This window comes from Nicotiana attenuata, unplaced genomic scaffold (genome assembly GCF_001879085.1).
Source record: "Nicotiana attenuata strain UT unplaced genomic scaffold, NIATTr2, whole genome shotgun sequence".
In the NCBI taxonomy this organism is placed as follows: domain Eukaryota; kingdom Viridiplantae; phylum Streptophyta; class Magnoliopsida; order Solanales; family Solanaceae; genus Nicotiana; species Nicotiana attenuata.
In genome coordinates, this window is record NW_017673137.1 from 78,028 (window position 1) to 99,538 (window position 21,511).

General features: G+C 38.5%; 1 protein-coding gene across 1 annotated transcript; it reads right to left on the reverse strand.

The window, feature by feature from the left end:
- Window positions 1–3,289: 3,289 nt before the first annotated feature.
- Window positions 3,290–6,164, reverse strand: LOC109215557 (probable cinnamyl alcohol dehydrogenase 6). Its single transcript, XM_019379644.1, has 6 exons — window positions 5,915–6,164; window positions 5,536–5,649; window positions 5,211–5,438; window positions 4,661–4,949; window positions 4,342–4,495; window positions 3,290–3,624 (listed from the first exon to the last, which is right to left on the reverse strand). The coding sequence occupies exons 1-6, from the start codon at window positions 6,007–6,009 to the stop codon at window positions 3,422–3,424; spliced, it is 1,083 nt and encodes a 360-aa protein (XP_019235189.1). The 5' UTR covers window positions 6,010–6,164; the 3' UTR covers window positions 3,290–3,421.
- Window positions 6,165–21,511: the final 15,347 nt, after the last annotated feature.

The following is a 21,511-nucleotide window of genomic DNA, read 5'->3' on the forward strand; positions in this document are numbered from 1 at the left end:
GCAATATGTCGTCTTCTTCTTCTTCTTCTTCTTCTTCTTCTTCTTCTTCTTCTTCTTCTTCGAGTTTCAATCTGAAATTCAGTCAAAACCAAGTCTAATCTTCACCAAAACCCCTCAAAATTGAGATATAAATTCCAAACCATATTCCCGATTATTTTCCACAACACCCAATTCAAACAAATAATGATTTTTGAAAACCCAAATTTGAATTCAAAACTTTCAAGCTTTTTAATGGCTATCAATGGTGGAAAATATCTGAAAGAATATTTACTTCCATAATGGCTTCTTGATTTTTCGCAGGTGATTAAGGCAGAATTTTAATGTAGACTCAATCAATCGCAAGATTTTTTCCTGATTTTTAGCGCGTTAATTATGGAAGATTCTGCCCAATTAATCGTGTATTAAACGAATGGTACAGAAATTGTAGGAAAAATGTGGACTAGGCGGGTAATTTAGATACTATGCACATTTTTGGTAATAAGGTTTCATATATGGTATAGATAAGAAAAAATCCCTAAAATAAATCAATTCAAATGGGCTCTAGCTCCACTCTACGTCCCTATATCTATATTATATTAAAAGCACGAAGCCCCTTAGCGAAATGTCGTTCGCCTTTTTTGTCCTCTAAAAATAAATTTAACATTGGATAAAATTGTAATTTAATTATTTTTTTAATATTTAGGACTTTAATTTAAAACCAACTAAAATGTTATTTATTAAATCTTTCCTTATTTCAATTATATTGGAAATCTTGATATTTAAGACTTCCTTATTTCAATTATATTGAAAATCTTGATATTTAAGACTTTAAAATCATATAGAATCTTTTCCTTCCTTTTTAGGTAAAATAAATATTTTCCTTCCTAGACTTTGTTTTTGAAGCTTGCTTTAACGAGATATAAGTGACAGAAACTATTACAACATGATTGAATTATGAAGAACTTTTAAGGTTTTTAATTATGAAGTTTGCCTTACTAGAATTATTGTAAAAGGAATATGCTTTTTGAATTTTATTTTTCCACGCGTACTATTTCTGTTCTTTTACGGTTAATATTTTTATTATATGTTTGCACAAAAAAAAGGTTAAAGTAAATATAGTTCAATACAAAATAATAATTCAACCATTGAATTCGCACATAACATATGCCAACTTGATATGATTACCGGAATTAATTTCTTTTAAAAAAGAATCTTATAGAAATGCCTACAAAAGGACACATGACAATTTCATGTCAAGTTTAAAATATAATTTTAGAGACAACGAATAAATTATTATAATAAATTTTATCATTAATTCTTTATTTTAAGTATATTCTGTTAATTGATCCCACAGAAAAGAGAGAATTGAATAAATTTAGTAATTGGAGGCAAGGCATGAAATCACAATAAGGCATCTGATATCTGTGTTATTAAGCTAACTAATTAGATTAATATTCCTAATATTCACGAATTTATGTTTTTTTAATTACCTATAACTCAAATATATAATTTAATAATATTTACATAATTTTCTAAAGTTGTGTAAATATGGGATACACGTGCTATTACCCGTTTAAATTAGAGTTCACATTGAATAAAATAGTTATTTTATTATGAACTCTAAAAATTGAAGTACTACTACTATTTTTTTTTTTTTGAACGAAAAAGAACTACTACTATTTATTCTTCTTCTTTTTTTATTTTTGGATACAGTACTATTGATTTTTCTAAAATCGAAGCTAGACGAGGAATAAGAGTTAAAATAAGCCAATATATGATAAATATAAGAGAATTAATTTTTATTTATTAATAATCAAGGGCCTTCTAATTGGTAGTAAGACTGTGAATTCATTACTGATATGAAATCTTTATTTTAACAACAAAAACTTCGACCAAACGAATAATTGCTCAATATCAGAAATTACATCATTGGTAAATAATGATGGACGACTACAACTACGAATTTATTAGTATTGAAATTGCACTAATCAACAAACTCACAAAGTTTACTAGCAAAATAATTTGGTTTCAGCTGTCTAAATTTGGTTGATAAAATTATATTTTCTAATATTTGAAGGCACTAAATTTTATTTGACATAAAAGAGAGAAGCAGAAAAAAAGAATTATCTCCTTTTTTACTTTGTGATACCATAAAGCATGTCATTATTATAAAGGATAATTGCTAACTCACAAAGTTAAAACCCTAAATCAAAATTATTCAAAGTCCAAGTCGAAAAATAAATTGGTATGGATGAGATCATATTTATATAATTTTTTACGATTTATTAATTTTAATAGAATAATGTAAATCTTTGTAGACATCCAATATGAATCCTAAATATTACAGAATACTAATAATTTTATGTTTGGTATTTTTCTTAAATATATCAAGGATTTAAAATTTTACACTCTAATACAATGGTTAAAAATAATTAAATTTTAGAACTTATTACAATGACATGTTGGTCAATCTTTTATCCATTAAAAATAAATTTGATATAAAAAAATTTGTAACTTAATTATCTTTTTAATATTTAATACTTAAAAATTAACTAATTTGTTTTAAGTAAAATGTCAGCTAAAGTTGAATGATCGAAGTCTCCTTTAGGTTCAGTCGAAGAGATCGAAGCGAAGTCATCAATTCAACCATTCAAATGGTCTCCCCTAAAATTGACCTCTTTTCCAAATAAACCGAACCTCCGATCAATTTTTTGTCATCCTTTGAACATATAAGTTTTATTTTATAGAAATATTATTATAGTTAAACGTTAAAAGCTTGGAATGAGCTAAATATAAAGAATTTTAACCAAGAAAAATTATTTCCTCTAATTTTGAGAAAAAGTAATTAATGTTTTAACTGATTTAACAAAATAACTCTTTGAATCAACTAATTTATTAAAGAATCAAATTCGATTCTTTTACAAATTCATCATATAAATAATTGCAAAACTTTTAGTGTACATAAATTTATTTCCATAAGAAGAGCATTGAATATGAAATGAATAAAAAACTAGAGCAACATTAATTACAAATAGTATTGAGAGTTAGTTACACGCGCAAAGTGCGTACCCTAAGACTAGTTATATCAAAAGAGACATTGGTGGTATATTGAGGAAAGGAGTTGGATATCGGGCCTCCTTGAAACATAGATCAAGCCCATGAGGCGTAAGCGTAATGATTGGGCGAAGTGTACAAACAGTCATCCTTATAGATGCTATTTAGAAATTAAGCAATACTTATGAGATCAGCCATTCTACCATATGATCCATTCAACGAAGGTTAGAAAGCATACAGAACCAAGTACCCGATGTTAAAATACGAATAACAACTTACTACATATTTTTGTGATCCTTATGATTGATAAAATTATATGAAAAATTTAGTTTACATGAAAAGGAATAAAAGGCGTACATAAACCCACAATATTCTTTCTCTGAAGTACTTAAAGTTTTGATGATTGACCAGCAATATCAATCACAAACCGATACTTAATATCGTTTTTCTCAATCCTTTCATAAGCTTCATTAATCCTATCAGGTGTGACTATCTCTATGTCACACATTATATTATACTTCCCACAAATGTCTATCATTTCTTGTGTTTCTTTTATGCTTCCAATCATGCTTCCTTTCACAGTTCTCTTACCTGCAAATTAAATTGCAATTCACAGTTTTAAGGGGTTATTATTTCAAACACAATGCTTAAGATAATGTGCATACGTTGATTAGGTCAACTGTCACAAACAAACTAACTAGGTGACCTATTTCGTTATATGGTGTAAAATTCGTGAAAATACCACAGACTAGCCAGTTTTTGGACTGATAATTGAAAAACAACCAATATTTGCAAAGTCATTGAAAAATAGTCACTGTTTTGCTGAAACACGGAAAGTTCCAGCATGATATGCTAAATTATGGAGCTCCTGCCTACAAACTTCCAGCATATTATGTTGGAACTCCAGCACATTATGAAATGAGATCTTTACACAAATAGTCGTCCATATTTATTGTTTATTTTTTCTAGCCATATACATAGTTTATACATTGATTATACTGTTTATACACATATAATACATAAACTATACATATATTATACCTCCACCGGCTATTTTTAGTTTAAGCGGTTGGGTGGACGGCTATTTGGGTTAATTCTTCTTATGAAATTCCAGCACATTATGCTGGAATCTCGTATGTAAAAAATTCGAACTCCAGCATATTATGCTGAAATTTTTCCGGATTTTTAAGGGTATTTTTTTTTAGATTTTATCTTTACATAAAAAAATGACTAAATTTTAGTTACTTTTGAACCGTGACTATTTTTCAATTACCAGTTGTTGGCTATCTTTAAATATGACTGACTTACCAAATATTAATGGAAATGACGGAAGGCCCAAAGGCTTGTCTGGTGCACCCACTATAACAAAAGTTCCTTTAACTTTGAGCAGTTCTAAGTATGGCCCAAGAGAGTGATTTGCTGACACTGTATCCAATATGAAGTCCAATGTCTTCTGCCTCGACTGTCGTAAAATTATGATATCCAAATTAGAAAAAAAAAAAAACTGATTTTAATAGTAATTAATATAAGTTTATACATATTTAAACATGTTATTAATGCGTGCGCACATGCACATATATATGGATATTTTAAAAAGAAAAGGAGGAAGTGGAAATATATAACAAACCTGCATTTGATGTGTATTAGAGCTAACAATGAAATCATCAGCCCCTAATTTGGATTTGGCCTCATTTTCTTTGGATAAAGAAGTGCTTATGACAGTAACATGATGCCCAAATGCTTTTGCAAATTTAATAGCCAAATGTCCCAATCCTCCCAAACCAATAACTCCTATTTTTTTACTTGTTGAGTTAATCAAGTTATTGTCTTTCATTGGGCAAAACACAGTAACTCCTGCACATAACAATGGTGCTGCTCTATCCATTGGTAGGTTTTCTGGTATAGCAACCACAAACCTTCAAACATAACAAGAAATAGAAATTAGTTTTGCTCTTTTTCCACTTTTATCCCACGCCAAAAACTATTTACATTCGATAGCTGAAAAAGTATATAATTTTTGTATATAATATACATAATGTATGTATATATAACAAAATATACAAAAAATATTTTTTGGCAATTATTTTTAGAGCGATTATACAATATCATTTTCCTATCAATTATATCAAAATTGAGATAGAAGAAGTTAGGATACTAATTAATGCTTAATACTTTACCTATAATCAGCAACTAGCATTTTGGAGTAGCCTCCATAGGTAATGCTACCGTCCCAAAAGACACCATTATAAGTGAACTGAACTTTGTCACAATAATTCTCTTCTGAGTTTTTACAAAATTCACAGTCTAAGCAAGATGCTGACATGCACCCAACTCCTGCTTTATCTCCTGTTTTGAAATTGGTTACATTGCTCCCAACTTCCACAACAATCCCTGTAATCTCATGCCTAAATTACAAGAATAAAAAAAATTAGAAACTTATTAATTACTACTATAGAAAGTAAAAGGACAAAAGAAAAAGAGAGAAGTTTATTCGATTATTACCCAGGAACAACAGGATACATAGTGATACCCCAATCATTTTTGGCATAGTGAAGGTCAGTATGGCAGATTCCACAGTATAAAATCTTGATGGTCACATCATTTACACCATTCTCTCTGCGTAAGCATGATGTAAAATTACATTCTCATTTGAGCAAAACACTTAAAAATATGCATAGAACAAACCAAAATGTATAATAATGCATCCGTTTCATGTCATATTACGGTTTTTGATTTGGCATAAAATTTTAGAAAAAATTGATACATACTAAAAGTACCGTTAAAACACGTGGTCTTAAAAGTTTTCAAATATAAAAATATATATTATTCTTTCTGGAACAGACTAAGTTGAATATAAAATGGTGTATATATATATATATACCTTCTATTGAAGATGTAAGGTGTGATTTTGCCAGAAGAATCAAGAGCTGCCCATCCTGAAACAACTTGAGTGTGGTTTTGGGTTGTTTTTGCCATGAAAATTTTCCTTTTCTTGGGGTGGTGGGACTTTACTTTCTTTGTGTGACAAGAGTGGGAGAGACTAGCTAGATTCTAGAGCCGAGTTTTTGTTGTTGTTTAAGATAGGGAATTGTTAGTGAGAATGGAGTACAACAGAGAGCTCCTTTTATAGTGTTAAACTTAGACTAGATTTTAAGATGAAAATTAGGTTGTTAAGGGTGGTTTTGACTCCAAAACAGTACACTTTCATTTTTATATTCAAAAGTATCCCATGTTAATTTCAAAGAAAATACATCCTATAAAATGACAAAAAGTATTGTTATACCGAGATACTGACCTAGCTCTTTTTTTCTAATGAAGTAATCCAACAGAGATTCCTCCTTGAATTTTGTCCTTTTCATTTCTTTGTTTATTCTTTTTCTCCAGCCATTCAATTGAAAATACACCGTTGTATGTAATTTCAATTCAATCCACGTGCAATGTACATATAAAAATTTCTTGAATTTCGTATACTTTTCTTTCACCTTTCTAGCACTTAAATAGAGACCCTATATTTATAGTAGAAATAATTTAACCTGGAACTACGAATGAAAATATGACTCTTGATTCTCATCTTTGACATAGTAATTTTCAGAAAATTGAAAAACAAAAAATTAGTGCGAGATCAATCTCCAACTCCTACATGTTATACTATTTATATGGGGTAAAAGCAAAAAAGAAAAAAGAAACAACTTACTGAAATATGACAAAGAGTAGCCATCACACCAACTCCTTTTCTAGTCAAAATGTCAAATAGTTAGTATTAAATGTGGTTCACACAATGTGGAAAACAAATGATAGAATCATAGTAGAAATTAGACTCCATTGACCATTTCCACTTCAGGTGGACCATCTCGCCATCCCAAAGGTTGTTAAGGCTATTGAATAAAGTAAACAACAACAACAATCATCCAGTAAAATCCTACAAAGTGGGGTCTGGGGAAGATAATGTGTACGCAGACGTTATCCCTGTCCCGATAAGGCAGAGGCTGTTTCCGATAGATCCTCAGCTCAGGAAGACGGAAATAAAACAAGAAGAAACAATTCATTAGAAACGTCAGCAGAAACTGTAGTGTGGAAGAAAAGTATGTACGAGAATCTTCTTGTAATTAGTACGGAAGCATTTCTTATTTACCCATGAATTTCGTAGAATCTCATTTTCAATTACTTGATCTTAAGATTTAGTCCACTGTAGAATCAAGTCATTTCCTATGAAAGTCTCTGTTGTCTTCATTTGAAACCAAAAAATTAAAGTCGATCATTTCTATGAATATTTTTAAATCTTACATCTTTTTTTTGTGAAGAAACATGAAAATGAAGGTTAATATAGGTAGAATTCGAACTAATAAAAAGGGAGAGAGAGTTCATTACTTTTGTTCTTTCTTTTTGCCGTTTTGGTATAAAATGGAAGTCCTAACAATCAAAAATAAGTTAGAATGTGAAAAGGCTCAACCATTCATTATAATAAGAGTTGTTCTGGGGAGCTGAGTTGTTAGAGAAATAAGGAAATTGAAAGAAAAGACAGATTGTTTAAAACAATTACTATTTCTTTTTATATATTTATTTGGTTCGTTCTTTATTTTTATGCTAGAGAATTGTGTAATTATTTCAGTGTAAAATAGCGTGTTGAGAATCAACCAGGGGTCCATACTTCTTAGTATCCCATTTAACTTATACTTTGACCTCCTTAGTTATGTCATTCAACTAATCCTTCACCCTTATATGAAGTTGCTGAATAGAAGAGCTAGTTTTGTCACTTTTTTTCCACGTATCTCACAAGGATTTATTATTAGTTGAATGTCTGGGATAGTACTATCCTGTAGCCATTTACCTCCGATCTTCATTTTTTGTTTTTTATAGAATTTTTCAACTTAAGACTTTAAATAACTTGACTCATTCAAAAACTGAAAAAATTAATTCATCTTTCTGTTGACTTCGAAAAACTATTGCGTTTTTTTGGATAATTGGTTTTACAGTATTTCTAATATATATATATTTTTTTACCAAAGATCTTTATTTTTACACATAAGAGATAAGAAATTAACACATAAGAGCTCATAAAATGTTTTTTTTTTTCTATTGAAATTGTAATAGGAGATAATTTCCTCGTGTTTATTTTGTTGTTAGTACTTAGAATGCACATGTAAAAGACTTAATATGCAGGACTTTGAGTCTTTGAAAAACCCCTGCATGCATCTTCATTTCCTTTTCATTTCCACACTATTTAAATTTAGAAGTTGTTTGATTGTTGTACGGAAACTTCCTTTGGTTTTCAATTTCCTAGTGTTTGTCTCCTAACTAATCTTAAGTAGTGATTGTATAGAGTAAGTGTAGACAAGTAAGAAGGGAGAAATATCACATGAGCTTTCCTCTGAATTTTGAAGAGAATTCATAAGAAATTACTAACTTTAGACTTATAATAAGTTGACTAAGAAGGAAACTCTTAACCTTCTCCATCACAAAATTCTTCCACACACACACAAAAAGAGCATTGCAAAGAAGAACAAAAAATGTGGTTGTTGAAGTGTGTAGCGTACCACATATACCTTGTTGAATCATGAGCTCGAATCGCTTGGAAGTAACCTGTTGGGCTAAGTAAGTTTGTATTGATGATCGACAAAGGAACTCAAGCAAGAATTAGGTTCATACACAGTGTATACAGACACGAGCAGATTCGAGCACAAGGCATGCACGTGAAAGAGATAAGCTTAATTGGTTATATATGATATTTCCTGAACGAAAAAGTTGCATAATTGATAAGGAGCAAGACTCCTTACTCTCTATCCTAGATAAAGGAGGAGTTAGAAGTTGAAGATGAGTAGGACTCTTCCACCAAGGAAGAGTATAGCATTAGAACTCTAGTTATTTCCTATTCTACTAACTCTATATATTTCAGGATGCTCTCATTTTACAAGGAAGCACATACGCTGAAGTTCAACGAGAGTTGAGAGCTAAATAGCAAGACATTTTACAAGCAATTCCTGTGTGATTCAAGTGTGCGAACCTAAAGCTACATGAACCAGATAGAAGAACCAATTCCAAGTGTCTGTCTTTATTCTAGTTCAATTGTAGGAGGGCTTTTGAGTTGTATCTTTCAGCTTTCTCTAGAAACATTTGTATTAGGTACTCTGAGTGTATTGTTCAAGTAAGAGTTAACTTGAAATTGTCGCGACAGTTAGAGGTTGGTTGCCACAAAGGGTTAAAGGTAATCCTTAGGTTTACAAGAGTTTTATAAACGCTATTTTTTGGCTCAGTGATTTAGTGAAGTGTTGGGAAAAATCCTACTGGGTTGTAGGTCGTAATTTTTTAACCTTTTGAACCAGGTGTTTTTCACGTGAAATACTCGTGTTATTTACTTTCTGCAATTATTTGCGCAACAGTAGTATAAGAAACACATAGAAGAACTAGGTCCTTCTATAATCTGTGCACGCGAAAAATTGAACACCACACAAATCGCCCTCTTCTTGTGTGGTATTGAACTATAAAACATCATAAACGTAATTAGATAGTCATAATCCACAAGATGTAATATTAACATATGCATTTATGTAAAATAACAAAAAACGGTTACATTAAAATTAACTATCATAGCTGTATTAGTGGATAATGTGCAATAATTTTTGTTTTAGTTATGACACAAAATACTTTCAACTTAATGATTTATGATTAAGAAAACAGTAATTTTGAATGGTCAACGATTTATTAAGAAAATTTGAGGATTTACAAGGTTAGTTACATACAATTGCATAAAGTTCTATTAGGCGAGTCCAGTACGCTGGCCCCGAGCGAGTCCTGATTATGCCTTTTAAAACAAAGCTAACAAGTGCTTCTACTCCATCCCCTTCTCTATCATCAGACAAAAAAGTTGAGTTTAAACTGCCACTAGCTACTACTGCTCTTTCAGGTCCACCCCATCCAAAATCCACGTTATATAATTGGTAGTTGCACAAACTGGTAAACCAATACACATCCACAATATTGTCATTGGCATCAGATGGCCTTATTCCCTCATCAAAATGATAGCAAACCATTTTGTTTGACATGATGTTTCTGTAGGGAAATAACACCGAAAATAACAACAATAATAATACTGCAATAATATTATTTGTGAACGGATACACGGACCGGCTTGAGTCGTGCTAGGCACTGTCCTAAAAAACTATTTCAGCAATGTGAAATGTTTCCCCAGGATTAAACAAGCGCATCTCCATTTGGGAGGATACAAGAATCAACAAAATTAAATAATGAATCCAGCAAGTTGGAAGAGAAAGAGCAACTAATATCTTATGCCAATCAAATTATTATAAAAGAAGAAATTAGAAAGAGAGGGACGTATAGGAAGGAAAGAAAATAGAAGTATTTCTTCTTTGCTAATGATTAGCTTTTCTTGGTGTTTGATGATTGAAGAATGATGGCCTAATCATGGCTATTTATAGGCATAAGGAAAGCTTCTTATATTGCCAAATGTTTCATTGCATGAAAGAGGATTGTCACTTGTTTATGGCTTAGCCATTTGGCTACATATCTTCGTGCAAAGTGCCACATGGTGGGTATTCATAGCCACTTGGCTTAGTAGAGCCATTTGTCACACAATCTTCTAAACCAATGCCACATGTAAAAAATCTTTTGATGCATTACCAATAATTATCAACAGTCCCCCACATCAAAAGACTTTTTTTGTTTAGGAATATGGAGTAGGAAAGAGTAAGACTTGCTGGATTTGCATGGTCCAAATGTTATAGGTTTGGTGTCTTCTAGACTATGAACCAAACTTAGACCAATAAAATTTAACTCACATAATTACTGGTGAAATATAATATTTCTATGAACCAATAGTTCTTATTGTAAGTCAGAGATTTTATCAATCACATTTTGACCCCCGGTAATTTTGATGTTCAACGCGGTTTTGCGCCCAATAGGCCATGCGCGTGCCTGGTTATTCACGAGAGCTCTAGAGACTAGGCCAAAATCTCATAGGAGCGGCCCACTCCACTCTCATATAGGTGAATTCATCAAGTGTATACTGCTTTTAAATACACCATCCATAAAGGACTATGAATTTCATTAAGAGTTATAACTCAGGCTCTCAATTAGTAGCAGTCAAGCACTCTCTTTTAGTGCATCAGTGTCAATCTTTTAGTGCATCAGTGCCAATATTGACCTGTTATTACCCATATGAACCTACTTCATGGGATCTCCGGTCACATAGGTTGGGTTACCATCTCTATTGACAACATGTCGGCCTTAACCCCATCTCTTTTGAGGTTTGAAGAATTAATTTTCTTCCTACATGTTTAGTCAGAGGATCAGCCAAATTAACTTCTGACTTCACATAATCAATGGAAATTATTCCATCTCTCAGCAGCTGCTTTATGACATCATGTCTCAATTTCATGTGTCTACTTTTATAATTATAAGATTTATTCTTTGCTATAGCTATTGCCGTTTGGCAATCACAGTGTATAGACAGAGGAGGCAATACATCCTTTATTAAAGGGATATTATGTGACGACCCAAAGGGTCATCACCTGTTTTCTCATTCATTCCGTGCTTCCGAGGCCTTGAAAACCTCATTTTAGTCGCCTCGATTTGCGTGCGCAGTCCGGGCCCGTAGCCGAAAAGCTTAAACATGAATTCTGTGTGAAAAATGATGAATTTTGATAATAATATAATTAAAGTTGACTTTGGTCAACATTTTGGGTAAACGGACCCGGACCCGGAGCCGTGATTGGACGGTCCCGGAGGGTCCGTAGAAAAATATGAGACTCGGGCATATGCCCGAAGTCGAATTCCGAGGTCTAGAGCCCGAGAAATGAATTTTTCTGTGAAATTGTTTTTCTGAAATTAATATGGAAATTTGAAAAGGAAATTGATTAGAACGTGTTGGTATCGGGCCCGTATTTTGGTTTCGGCACCAGGTACAGGTCTTACATGTGGTTTAAGGGCTTCCTGTGAAATTTGGTCGAAATCGGACGTCGTTTGACGTGTTTCGGACCTAAATATCTAAAAATGAAAGTTTAAGAAGTTTGATGAAAAAGTGATGATTTTTAGGTTTGATTCCTCATTTATGATGTTATTGTGGCGATTTAATTGCACGGTTAAGTTCGTAGGGTGTTGTTGAGTTAGTGTGTGTGTTTGGTTGGGAGCCCAGAGGGCTCGGGAGTGTTTTCGGAGGTTGTTCGGGGTGTTTTGAACTTAGGAAGTTGCAGAAATGTTCAGTTCTGATATCTGGTATGTTGTTCTATGCGATCGCATAGGAGCTTCCGCGATCGCATAGTGTAAATCTTGAATTGCCCAGTTTTGTTCTATGCGATCGCATAGTAGACTCCGCGATCGCGTACCTCAGCCAATTCCTTCTATGCGATCGCACCCTTCCCTCCGCGATCGCAATGTACAAAACCCAGCCTCCATCTTAACCTTCTATGCGATCGCATTCACCAGCCCGCGATCGCAGTGCCCAGCCAGCCTTACCCTATGCGATCGCAATCCCTCTTCCCCGATCGCATAGGGCATTTTCGCCCAGTTAATTTAAAAGCCCAAAAACAGAACAGTGACGGGAAAAACTCCACAAAACACACGAGCTCTTCTTCTCCACAGCCCCTAGGCGACTTGTAGAGCGATTCTTCACCAAATATTCTTGGGTAAGTAATATCTAACTCGTTTTCTCCATTTTCTATCATCATCTATTGAAATCCTAGGCCTAAAACATGTAATTTTGGGTAGAAATTGGGGAAAATGGGTAGAGTTAGGGCTTTTCAATCTTCTTTGATTTAGACCTCGTTTTGGGGTCGAATGTGAAAATAAATTATATATTTGGGCTCGTGGGTGAATGGGGGATTTGATTTTGGTCCGAACCTCGAGTTTTGACCAAGCGGGCCCAGGGTCTATTTTTGGAATTTTGGGAAGAAAGCTTAGAAATCCATATTTAGGCATTGGGTTTGATTTGTTTAGCTTATATTAATGTTGTAAAGTCGTTATTTCATAGATTTGATTGAGTTGGAGCCGAATTCGAGAGGGAAGGCGGTCGTTGTGGATTGATTTAGCTGTGGAAGTTGAGGTAAGTGTTTGGCCTAACTTTGGCTTGAGGGAATAGCGGTTGAGTCTTGTTTGCTATTTGCTAATTGTCGAGTACGGTGTATAGGCATGGTGACGAGTATCTATACACTGGTGTCTAGCATGACCGTGAGTCCTTATATTGTGCTCAACCTGATTTTGTTGTGATTCTTCCATGCTTATTTGATGATTTCTATGTAATGTAAAGAGCATGATAAAGAAATTGTGATTATTAGACTTCATGGAGCATTGGCTTGAGTTGTGTTGCGAATTGTGAAGGTATATGATATGAAATGATTCTTTGGAGCTATGGCTCAAATGATAAAGTGAGTTATAGAGTAAGAAATGAAAGCAAAAGAAAGAGATATTGGTTATTCCCTTGATGGGACGTTTTTTTGATTTGATGATTTTCTCCCTTGCCGGGATATCGAGTTATTGACTTTGCTCCCTTGCCGGAATTTAGTGTGCTATTGTATTCCCTTGCCGGGATTTCTTTCACTAGTTGTTTACTCCCTTGCCCCTTATTTGCGACTGTCGCCTGGGTGAGGATTAATAATATAAATATATGGATCGGGTTGCGCGCCGCAACAATGATAAATAATATATATGTGGATCGGGTTGCACGCTGCAACAATACTAAATGATATAGATCGGGTTACACGCTGCAACAGTGATGATTGTGGATCGGGTTGCACGCCGCAATAGTGGTGATTGAGGCTCGGGTTGTGCGCCGCAACAAGTTATAGCTTAAGTGTGTTTATTCCGGATTTAAGTTTCTGTTGGCTGTTATAACCTTAGAATTTAGACTCCTTGTTTATAACTGTTGCCTCCCCATAACATGCTCCCCCTCCCTTATAAACTGCTTATTTCCTATTTATTTTTCTGCAAGATATTCCATAACTGCACAGGTTTATCTGGTAGTCTGGTCTAGCCTTGTCACTACTTCACCGAGGTTAGGCTAGGCACTTACCAGCACATGGGGTCGGTTGTGCTGATGCTACACTCTGTGCATCTTTTTGCACAGATCACAGCGCCGGAGCAGCAACTTTTGGACAACAGTAGAGGACTCGGGAGCTGACTTCAGTCCAGGGACATTCGAGGTAGCCTTGCTGACGTCCGCAGGCCCGGAGTCCCTTTCCATTTTATTCAGTTTGTTATCATTTGTACCAAAGCAGACAGTTTTATGTTTCATTCGAACCTTGTATTTAGTATTCTCTAGACGTTCGTGAGTATTGTGACACCAGTCTTGGGTAGAGGATTTTGCTAAACTTCCGCATTTCTTTCAGTTAAATATATTTGAGACTTCCGCTTTATTATTAAATGCTTCATTGTTTCTAATATTGTCGATGTTCGCTAAAAGAGGTAATTGATAATTGGCTTGCCTAGCTCCTATTAGTAGGCGCCATCACAACTCCCGAGGGTGGGAAATCCGGGTCGTGACAAGTTGATATCAGAGCACTAGGTTACATGGGTCTCACAACTCACGGACAAACTCGGTAGAGTCTGAGGGATCGGTACAGAGACGTCTGTATTTATCCCCTAGAGACTGCAGAGTTAGGAAAACTTCACTTTTGTTCTTTCTTGTCGTGCGATTCTTTTTCTCAAATACTGATTGTCTTTCTACTCTGTTCTTTCGCAGATGGCGAGAACACGTGCTTCCTCTTCTACCGCGCAGCAGCCCGAGCCCCCAGCAGCAGCTCCTACGAGGGGCAGAGGGCGAGGACGAGGCCGCGCCAGAGGCCGAGGCCGGGGCAGAGCTCTGCCCCGAGCAGCAGTCCCAAAGGTGGAGCCTCATGTTGATTATGATGAGGAGGTTCCAGCCCCAGCAGCTCCGGTGGGCCCAGCTCAGGTCCCAGAGGGGTTTATAGCCACCCCAGTTCTTCAGGATGCTTTGGTCAGGTTGGTAGGCTTTATGGAGAGCGTCTCTCGAGCGGGTTTGCTTTCAGTAGCACCAGCCACTTCTCAGGCTGGAGGAAGGGTTCAGACTCTAGCTACACGTACTCCAGAGCAGGTAGCTCCCCAGGCTCTGGTTCCATTGGTTCAGCCAGCTGTGGCAGTTCAGCCGGGTATTGTGACTCAGACCGGCGATGGAGCGGCTATGTCCGCAGATGCTTTGTGGAGACTGGATAGGTTCACCAAGCTCTTCACCACCACATTCAGCGGTGCTTCTTCGGAGGACCCCCAGGATTTCTTGTATAGCTGCCATGAGGTTCTTCAGACTATGGGTATTGTAGAGACCAATGGGGTCGACTTCGGCACCTTTTGTCTAGCAGGATCCGCCAAGACTTGGTGGAGGGACTATTGTTTAGCCAGACCAGCAGGGTCGCCATCTCTGACTTGGGACCAGTTTGCAGAGTTGTTTTTGGAGAAGTTTCTCCCAGTTACTCAGCGAGATGCTCTTCGCAGGCAGTTTGAGCGCCTTCAGCAGGGCTCCATGTCAGTCACTCAGTATGAGACCCGGTTCATTGATCTAGCTTGCCATGCTATTGTTATACTCCCCACTGAGAGAGAGAGAGAGAGTGCGGAGATTTATTGATGGGTTGATTCAGCCGATTCGTCTCCAGATGGCTATGGGCGCCGGGAGTGAGATCTCGTTTCAGGAGGCGGCCAATGCGGCCCGCCGAGTTGAGATGGCTCCGTCACAGGGAGGTAGTCATGGGTCAGATAAGAGACCCCGTCACTCAGGTAGGTTCAGTGGTACCTCGTCTGGAGGTAGAGATTCTTTTGGTAGAGGCCATCCTCCGAGGCCCTTTCAGTCAGCTTTTCAGGTCTCTCATGGTACTTCAGGCGGTAGTAGTTTTCAGCCACATTATTCTGATCAGCAGCCTATCAGTGCACCACCGCTTCAAAGCTTTCGAGGTGGTCATTCAGGTCGACAGGGTCAGTCTCAATCTTCTCAGTTGTAGCATTCAGGCGGGTGCTATGAGTGTGGTGAGTATGGTCACATCAGGAGGGCTTACCCGAGGTTGAGGGGTGCTCAGTCACAGCAATAGGGTCCTCGTCCTATGATACAGGCAGCAGGTGATCCACAGGCCACCCAACCAGCTAGAGGCGGGGGTAGAGGCCATAGAGGTGGAGGTAGAGATCATAGAGGTGGAGCTCGGACCAACAGAGGTAGAGGCCAGCCAGCAGCCGATCGTCCCAGGGATATGGTTCAGGGAGGTGGGGCCCAGCCCTGGTGTTATGCTCTTCCAGCCAGGCCAGAGACTGAGTCTTCAGATGCAGTTATTACAGGTACTATTCTGGTCTGTGATAGGGATGCTTCAGTGCTATTTACCTTGGGTCTACATATTCGTATGTGTCATCCTATTTTGCACCGTACTTGGTTATGCCTAGTGATGCCTTGGGTGTTTCTGTATATGTATCTACACCGATGGGTGATTCTATAGTGGTCGACTGAGTTCATCGTTCCTGTGTGGTAGTGTTTGAGGGTCTTGAGAACCGTGTTGATTTATTGCTCTTAGACATGGTGGATTTCGACGTCATATTAGGGATGGATTGGTTGTCCCCGTATCATGCTATCTTGGATTGTCACGCCAAGACCGTGACCTTAGATTTACCAGATTTGCCCCGTTTGGAGTGGAGAGGGACCCCAGGTCATGCCACTCGCAGTGTTATCTCATATGTGAAGGCTCGATGCATGGTCGAGAAGGGGTGTTTAGCTTATCTGGCGTATGTTCGCGATTCCAGCGCAGAGGTCCCTTCTATTGATTCTGTTCCTATTGTTCGGGAGTTCCCCGAGGTTTTCCCTTCAGACCTGCCGGTATGCCGCCCGACAGGGATATCGATTTTTGTATTGATTTGGCTCCAGGCACCCAGCCCATTTCTATCCCGCCGTATCGCATGGCCCCGCCAGAGAGTTAAAGGATCAGTTGTAGGATTTGCTTGAGAAGGGTTTCATTAGACCCAGCATTTCGCCTTGGGGTGCGCCAGTGTTATTTGTGAAGAAAAAGGATGGTTCGATGAGGATGTGCATTGATTACCGACAATTGAACAAAGTGACGATAAAGAACAAGTATCCACTGCCGAGGATTGATGATTTGTTTGACCAGCTTCAGGGTGCGAAGGTGTTTTCAAAGATAGACTTGAGATCTGGCTGCCATCAGTTGAGGATTAGGGCATCCGATGTCCCTAAGACAGCATTCCGCACTCGGTACGGGCATTATGAGTTCCTGGTCATGTCGTTTGGGTTGACCAATGCCCCAGCAACATTCGTGGAGTTGATGAACCGAGTGTTCAGGCCTTATTTGGACATGTTCGTGATAGTCTTTATTGATGATATTTTGGTGTACCTTCGCAGCCAGGAGGAGCACGAGCAGCACCTTAGAGTGGTTCTTCAGACTCCGAGGGATAGTCAGTTATATGCCAAGTTCTCGAAGTGTGAGTTCTGGTTGAGTTCAGTAGCATTTCTGGGTCACATTGTATCAGCAGAGGGTATTCAGGCGGACCCGAAGAAGATAGAAGCAGTCAAGAACTGGCCTCGACCAGCATCAACTATAGAGATTCGGAGTTTCTTGGGGTTAGCAGGCTACTATCGTCGGTTCGTGGAGGGGTTTTCATCTATCGCAGCCCCGATGACCAGATAGACCCAGAAGGGCCCAGTTCAGATGGTCAGACGAGTGTAAGGCGAGCTTTTAGAAGCTCAAGACAGCTCTGACTACGGCACCGGTATTGGTTTTGCCCATAGGTTCAGGGCCTTATACAGTCTACTGTGATGCTTCCCGTATTGGGCTTGGTGCAGTATTGATGCAGGATGGCAGAGTCATAGCCTATGCTTCGAGGCAGCTGAAGATCCACGAGAAGAATTATCCGGTTCATGATCTAGAGTTGGCAGCCATTGTTCACGCTTTGAAGATTTGGAGACATTATCTATATGGTGTGACGTGTGAGGTGTACACTGATCACAAGAGTCTTCAATACTTGTTCAAGAAAAAGGAGTTGAATTTGAGGCAGAGGAGGTGGTTGGAGTTATTGAAAGATTATGATGTTACTATTTTGTACCACCTGGGAAAAGCCAATGTGGTGGCCGATGCATTGAGTAGGAAGTCCGCCAGCATGGGTAGTCTTGCTTATATTCCGGCCAGCCAGAGGCCGCTTGCTTTGGATGTTCAGACTTTGGCCAATCGATTTGTGAGGTTGGATATTTCTGAGCCTAGCAGAGTGTTAGCTTGCACGGTTGCTCGTTCTTCATTATTGGAGCGTATCCATGATCGGCAGTTTGATGATCCCCATTTGTGTGTCCTGAGAGACACGGTGCAGCGTGGAGGTGCCAAGAAGGTGACCTTAGATGATGATGGTGTCTTGAGACTGTAGGGGCGAGTTTGTGTGCCCAATGTTGATGAGATTCGAGAGTTGATCTTAGCGAAGGCCCATAGTTCCCGGTATTCTATTCACCTGAGCGCCGCGAAGATGTATCAGGACTTGCGACAACATTATTGGTGGCGTAGGATGAAGAAGGATGTTGTTGCATACGTGGCTCGATGTTTGAACTTTCACCAGGTTAAGTACGAGCATCAGAGGCCTGGTGGACTGTTTCAGAGGATTGAGCTTCCCGAGTAGATGTGGGAGAGGGTTACTATGGATTTTGTTACTGGACTCCCGTTGACCCGGAAGAAGTTTGATGCGATTTGGGTCATTGTTGATAGACTGACCAAGTCAGCGTATTTTGTTCCTGTTGCAACCACTTATTCATCCGAGATGTTAGTTGAGAGCTACATCAGAGAGATTGTTCGCCTTCATGGGGTGCCGCTATCTATCATTTCGGACCAGGGTACGTAGTTTACCTCGCGCTTCTGGAGAGCAGTTCAGCGAGAGTTGGGCACCCAGGTTGAGTTGAGCACAGCATTCCATCCTCAGACGGACGGACAGTCCAAGTGGACTATTCAGATATTGGAGGACATGCTCCGTGCTTGTGTTATAGACTTTGGAGGTTCGTGGGATCAGTTCTTGCCTTTAGCGGAGTTTGCCTACAACAACAGCTACCAGTCCAGCATTCAGATGGCTCCTTATGAGGCGTTGTATGGTAGGCGGTGTCGATCTCCAGTTGGGTGGTTTGAGCTGGGAGAGGCTCGGTTATTGGGTACAGATTTAGTTCAGGAGGCCTTGGATAAGGTCAAGATCATTCAGGACAGGCTTCGTTCGGCTCAGTCGCGACAAAAGAGTTATGCAGATCGTAACGCTTGAGATGGGGCTTTCATGGTTGGTGAGCGGGTATTGCTCCGAGTGTCGCCTATGAAGGGTGTGATGAGATTTGGGAAGAAGGGCAAGCTTAGCCCTAGGTTCATTGGTCCATTTGAGATTCTCGACCGTGTGGGAGAGGTGGCTTATAGGCTTGCCTTGCCGCCTAGCTTGTCAGCCATGCATCCAATTTTTCATGTGTCCATGCTTCGGAGGTATCATGGCGATCCAGCCCACGTGTTAGATTTCAGCACTGTCAAGTTGGACAAGGATCTATCTTATGAGGAGGAGCCGGTGGCTATTCTAGACCGGCAGGTTCGACAGTTGAGATCGAAGAGTTTTCCTTCAGTACGAGTTCAGTGGAGAGGTCATCCCCCTGAGGCATCGACCTGGGAGTCCGAGTCCGATATGCGGAGCCGTTATCCTCATCGATTTCCCGACTCAGGTACTTCTTTCTTTTGTCCGTTCGAGGATGAACGGTTGTTTTTGAGGTGGAGAATGTGACGACCCAAAGGGTCATCATCTGTTTTCTCATTCATTCCGTGCTTCCGAGGCCTTGAAAACCTCCTTTTTAGTCGCCTCGATTTGCGTGCGCAGTCCGGGCGCGTAGTCGTAAAGCTTAAATATGAATTCTGTGTGAAAAATGATGAATTTTGATATTAATATGATTAAAGTTGACTTTGGTCAACATTTTGGGTAAACGGACCCGGACCCGTGATTGGACGGTCCCGGAGGGTCCGTAGAAAAATATGAGACTCGGGCATATGCCCGGAGTCGAATTCCGAGGTCTAAAGCCCGAGAAATAAATTTTTCTGTGAAATTGTTTTTCTGAAATTAATATGGAAATTTGAACAGGAAATTGATTAGAACGTGTTGGTATCGGGCCCGTATTTTGGTTTCGGCGCCAGGTACAGGTCTTATATATGGTTTAAGCGCTTTCTGTGAAATTTGGTTAAAATCGGACGTCATTTGACGTGTTTCGGACCTAAATATCTAAAAACGAAAGTTTATGAAGTTTGATGAAAAAGTGATGATTTTGAGGTTTAATTCATTGATTTTGATGTTATTTTGGCGATTTGATCGCACGGTTAAGTTCGTAGGATGATGTTGAGTTAGCGTGTGTGTTTGGTTGGGAGCCCAGAGGGCTCGGGAGTGTTTTCGGAGGTGGTTCGGGGTGTTTTGAACTTAGGAAAGTTGCAGAAATGTTCAGTTCTGATATCTGGTATATTGTTCTATGCGATCGCATAGGAGCTTCCGCGATCGCATAGTATAAATCTTGAATTGCCCAGTTTTGTTCTATGCGATCGCATAGTAGACTCCGCGATCGCGTACCTCAACCAATTCCTTCTATGCGATCGCACCCTTCCCTCCGCGATCGCAATGTACAAAACCCAACCTCCATCTTAACCTTCTATGCGATCGCATTCACCAGCCCGCGATCGCAGTGCCCAGCCAGCCTTACCCTATGCGATCGCAATCCCTCTTCCGCGATCGCATAGGGCATTTTTGCCCAGTTAATTTAAAAGCCCAAAAATAGAACAGTGACAGGAAAAACTCCACAAAACACACGAGCTCTTCTTCTCCACAGCCCCTAGGCGACTTGTAGAGCGATTCTTCACCAAATATTCTTGGGTAAGTATTATCTAACTCGTTTTCTCCATTTTCTATCATCATCTATTGAAATCCTAGGCCTAAAACATGTAATTTAGGGTAGAAATTGGGGGAAATGGGTAGAGTTAGAGCTTTTCAATCTTCTTTGGTTTAGACCTTGTTTTGGGGTCGAATCTGAAAACAAATTATATATATGGGCTCGTGCGTGAATGGGGGATTTGATTTTGGTCCGAACCTCGAGTTTTGACCAAGCGAGCCCGGGGTCGATTTTTGGAATTTTGGGAAGAAAGCTTAGAAAACCATATTTAGGCGTTGGGTTTGATTTGTTTAGCTTATATTAATGTTGTAAAGTCGTTATTTCATAGATTTGATTGAGTTGGTGCCGAATTCGAGATGGAAGGCGGTCGTTGTGGATTGATTTAGCTGTGGAAGTTGAGGTAAGTGTTTGGCCTAACTTTGGTTTGAGAGAATAGCGGTTGAGTCTTGTTTGCTATTTGCTAATTGTCGAGTACGGTGTATAGGCATGGTGACGAGTATCTGTACACTGGTATCTAGCATGACCGTGAGTCCTTATATTGTGCTCAACCTGATTTTGTTGTGATTCTTCCATGCTTATTTGATGATTTCTATGTAATGTAAA

What these genes read in the sequence shown, in the direction of transcription:
- LOC109215557 (XM_019379644.1), bottom strand. Translation starts at nt 6,009, where the DNA reads ATGGCAAAAACAACCCAAAACCACACTCAAGTTGTTTCAGGATGGGCA. An exon ending in ATGCTAGTTGCTGATTATAG is followed by an intron (nt 4,950 to 5,210) that starts GTAAAGTATTAA and finishes TTATGTTTGAAG; the next exon opens with GTTTGTGGTTGCTATACCAG. An exon ending in GTCATTTCCATTAATATTTG is followed by an intron (nt 3,625 to 4,341) that starts GTAAGTCAGTCA and finishes TTTAATTTGCAG; the next exon opens with GTAAGAGAACTGTGAAAGGA.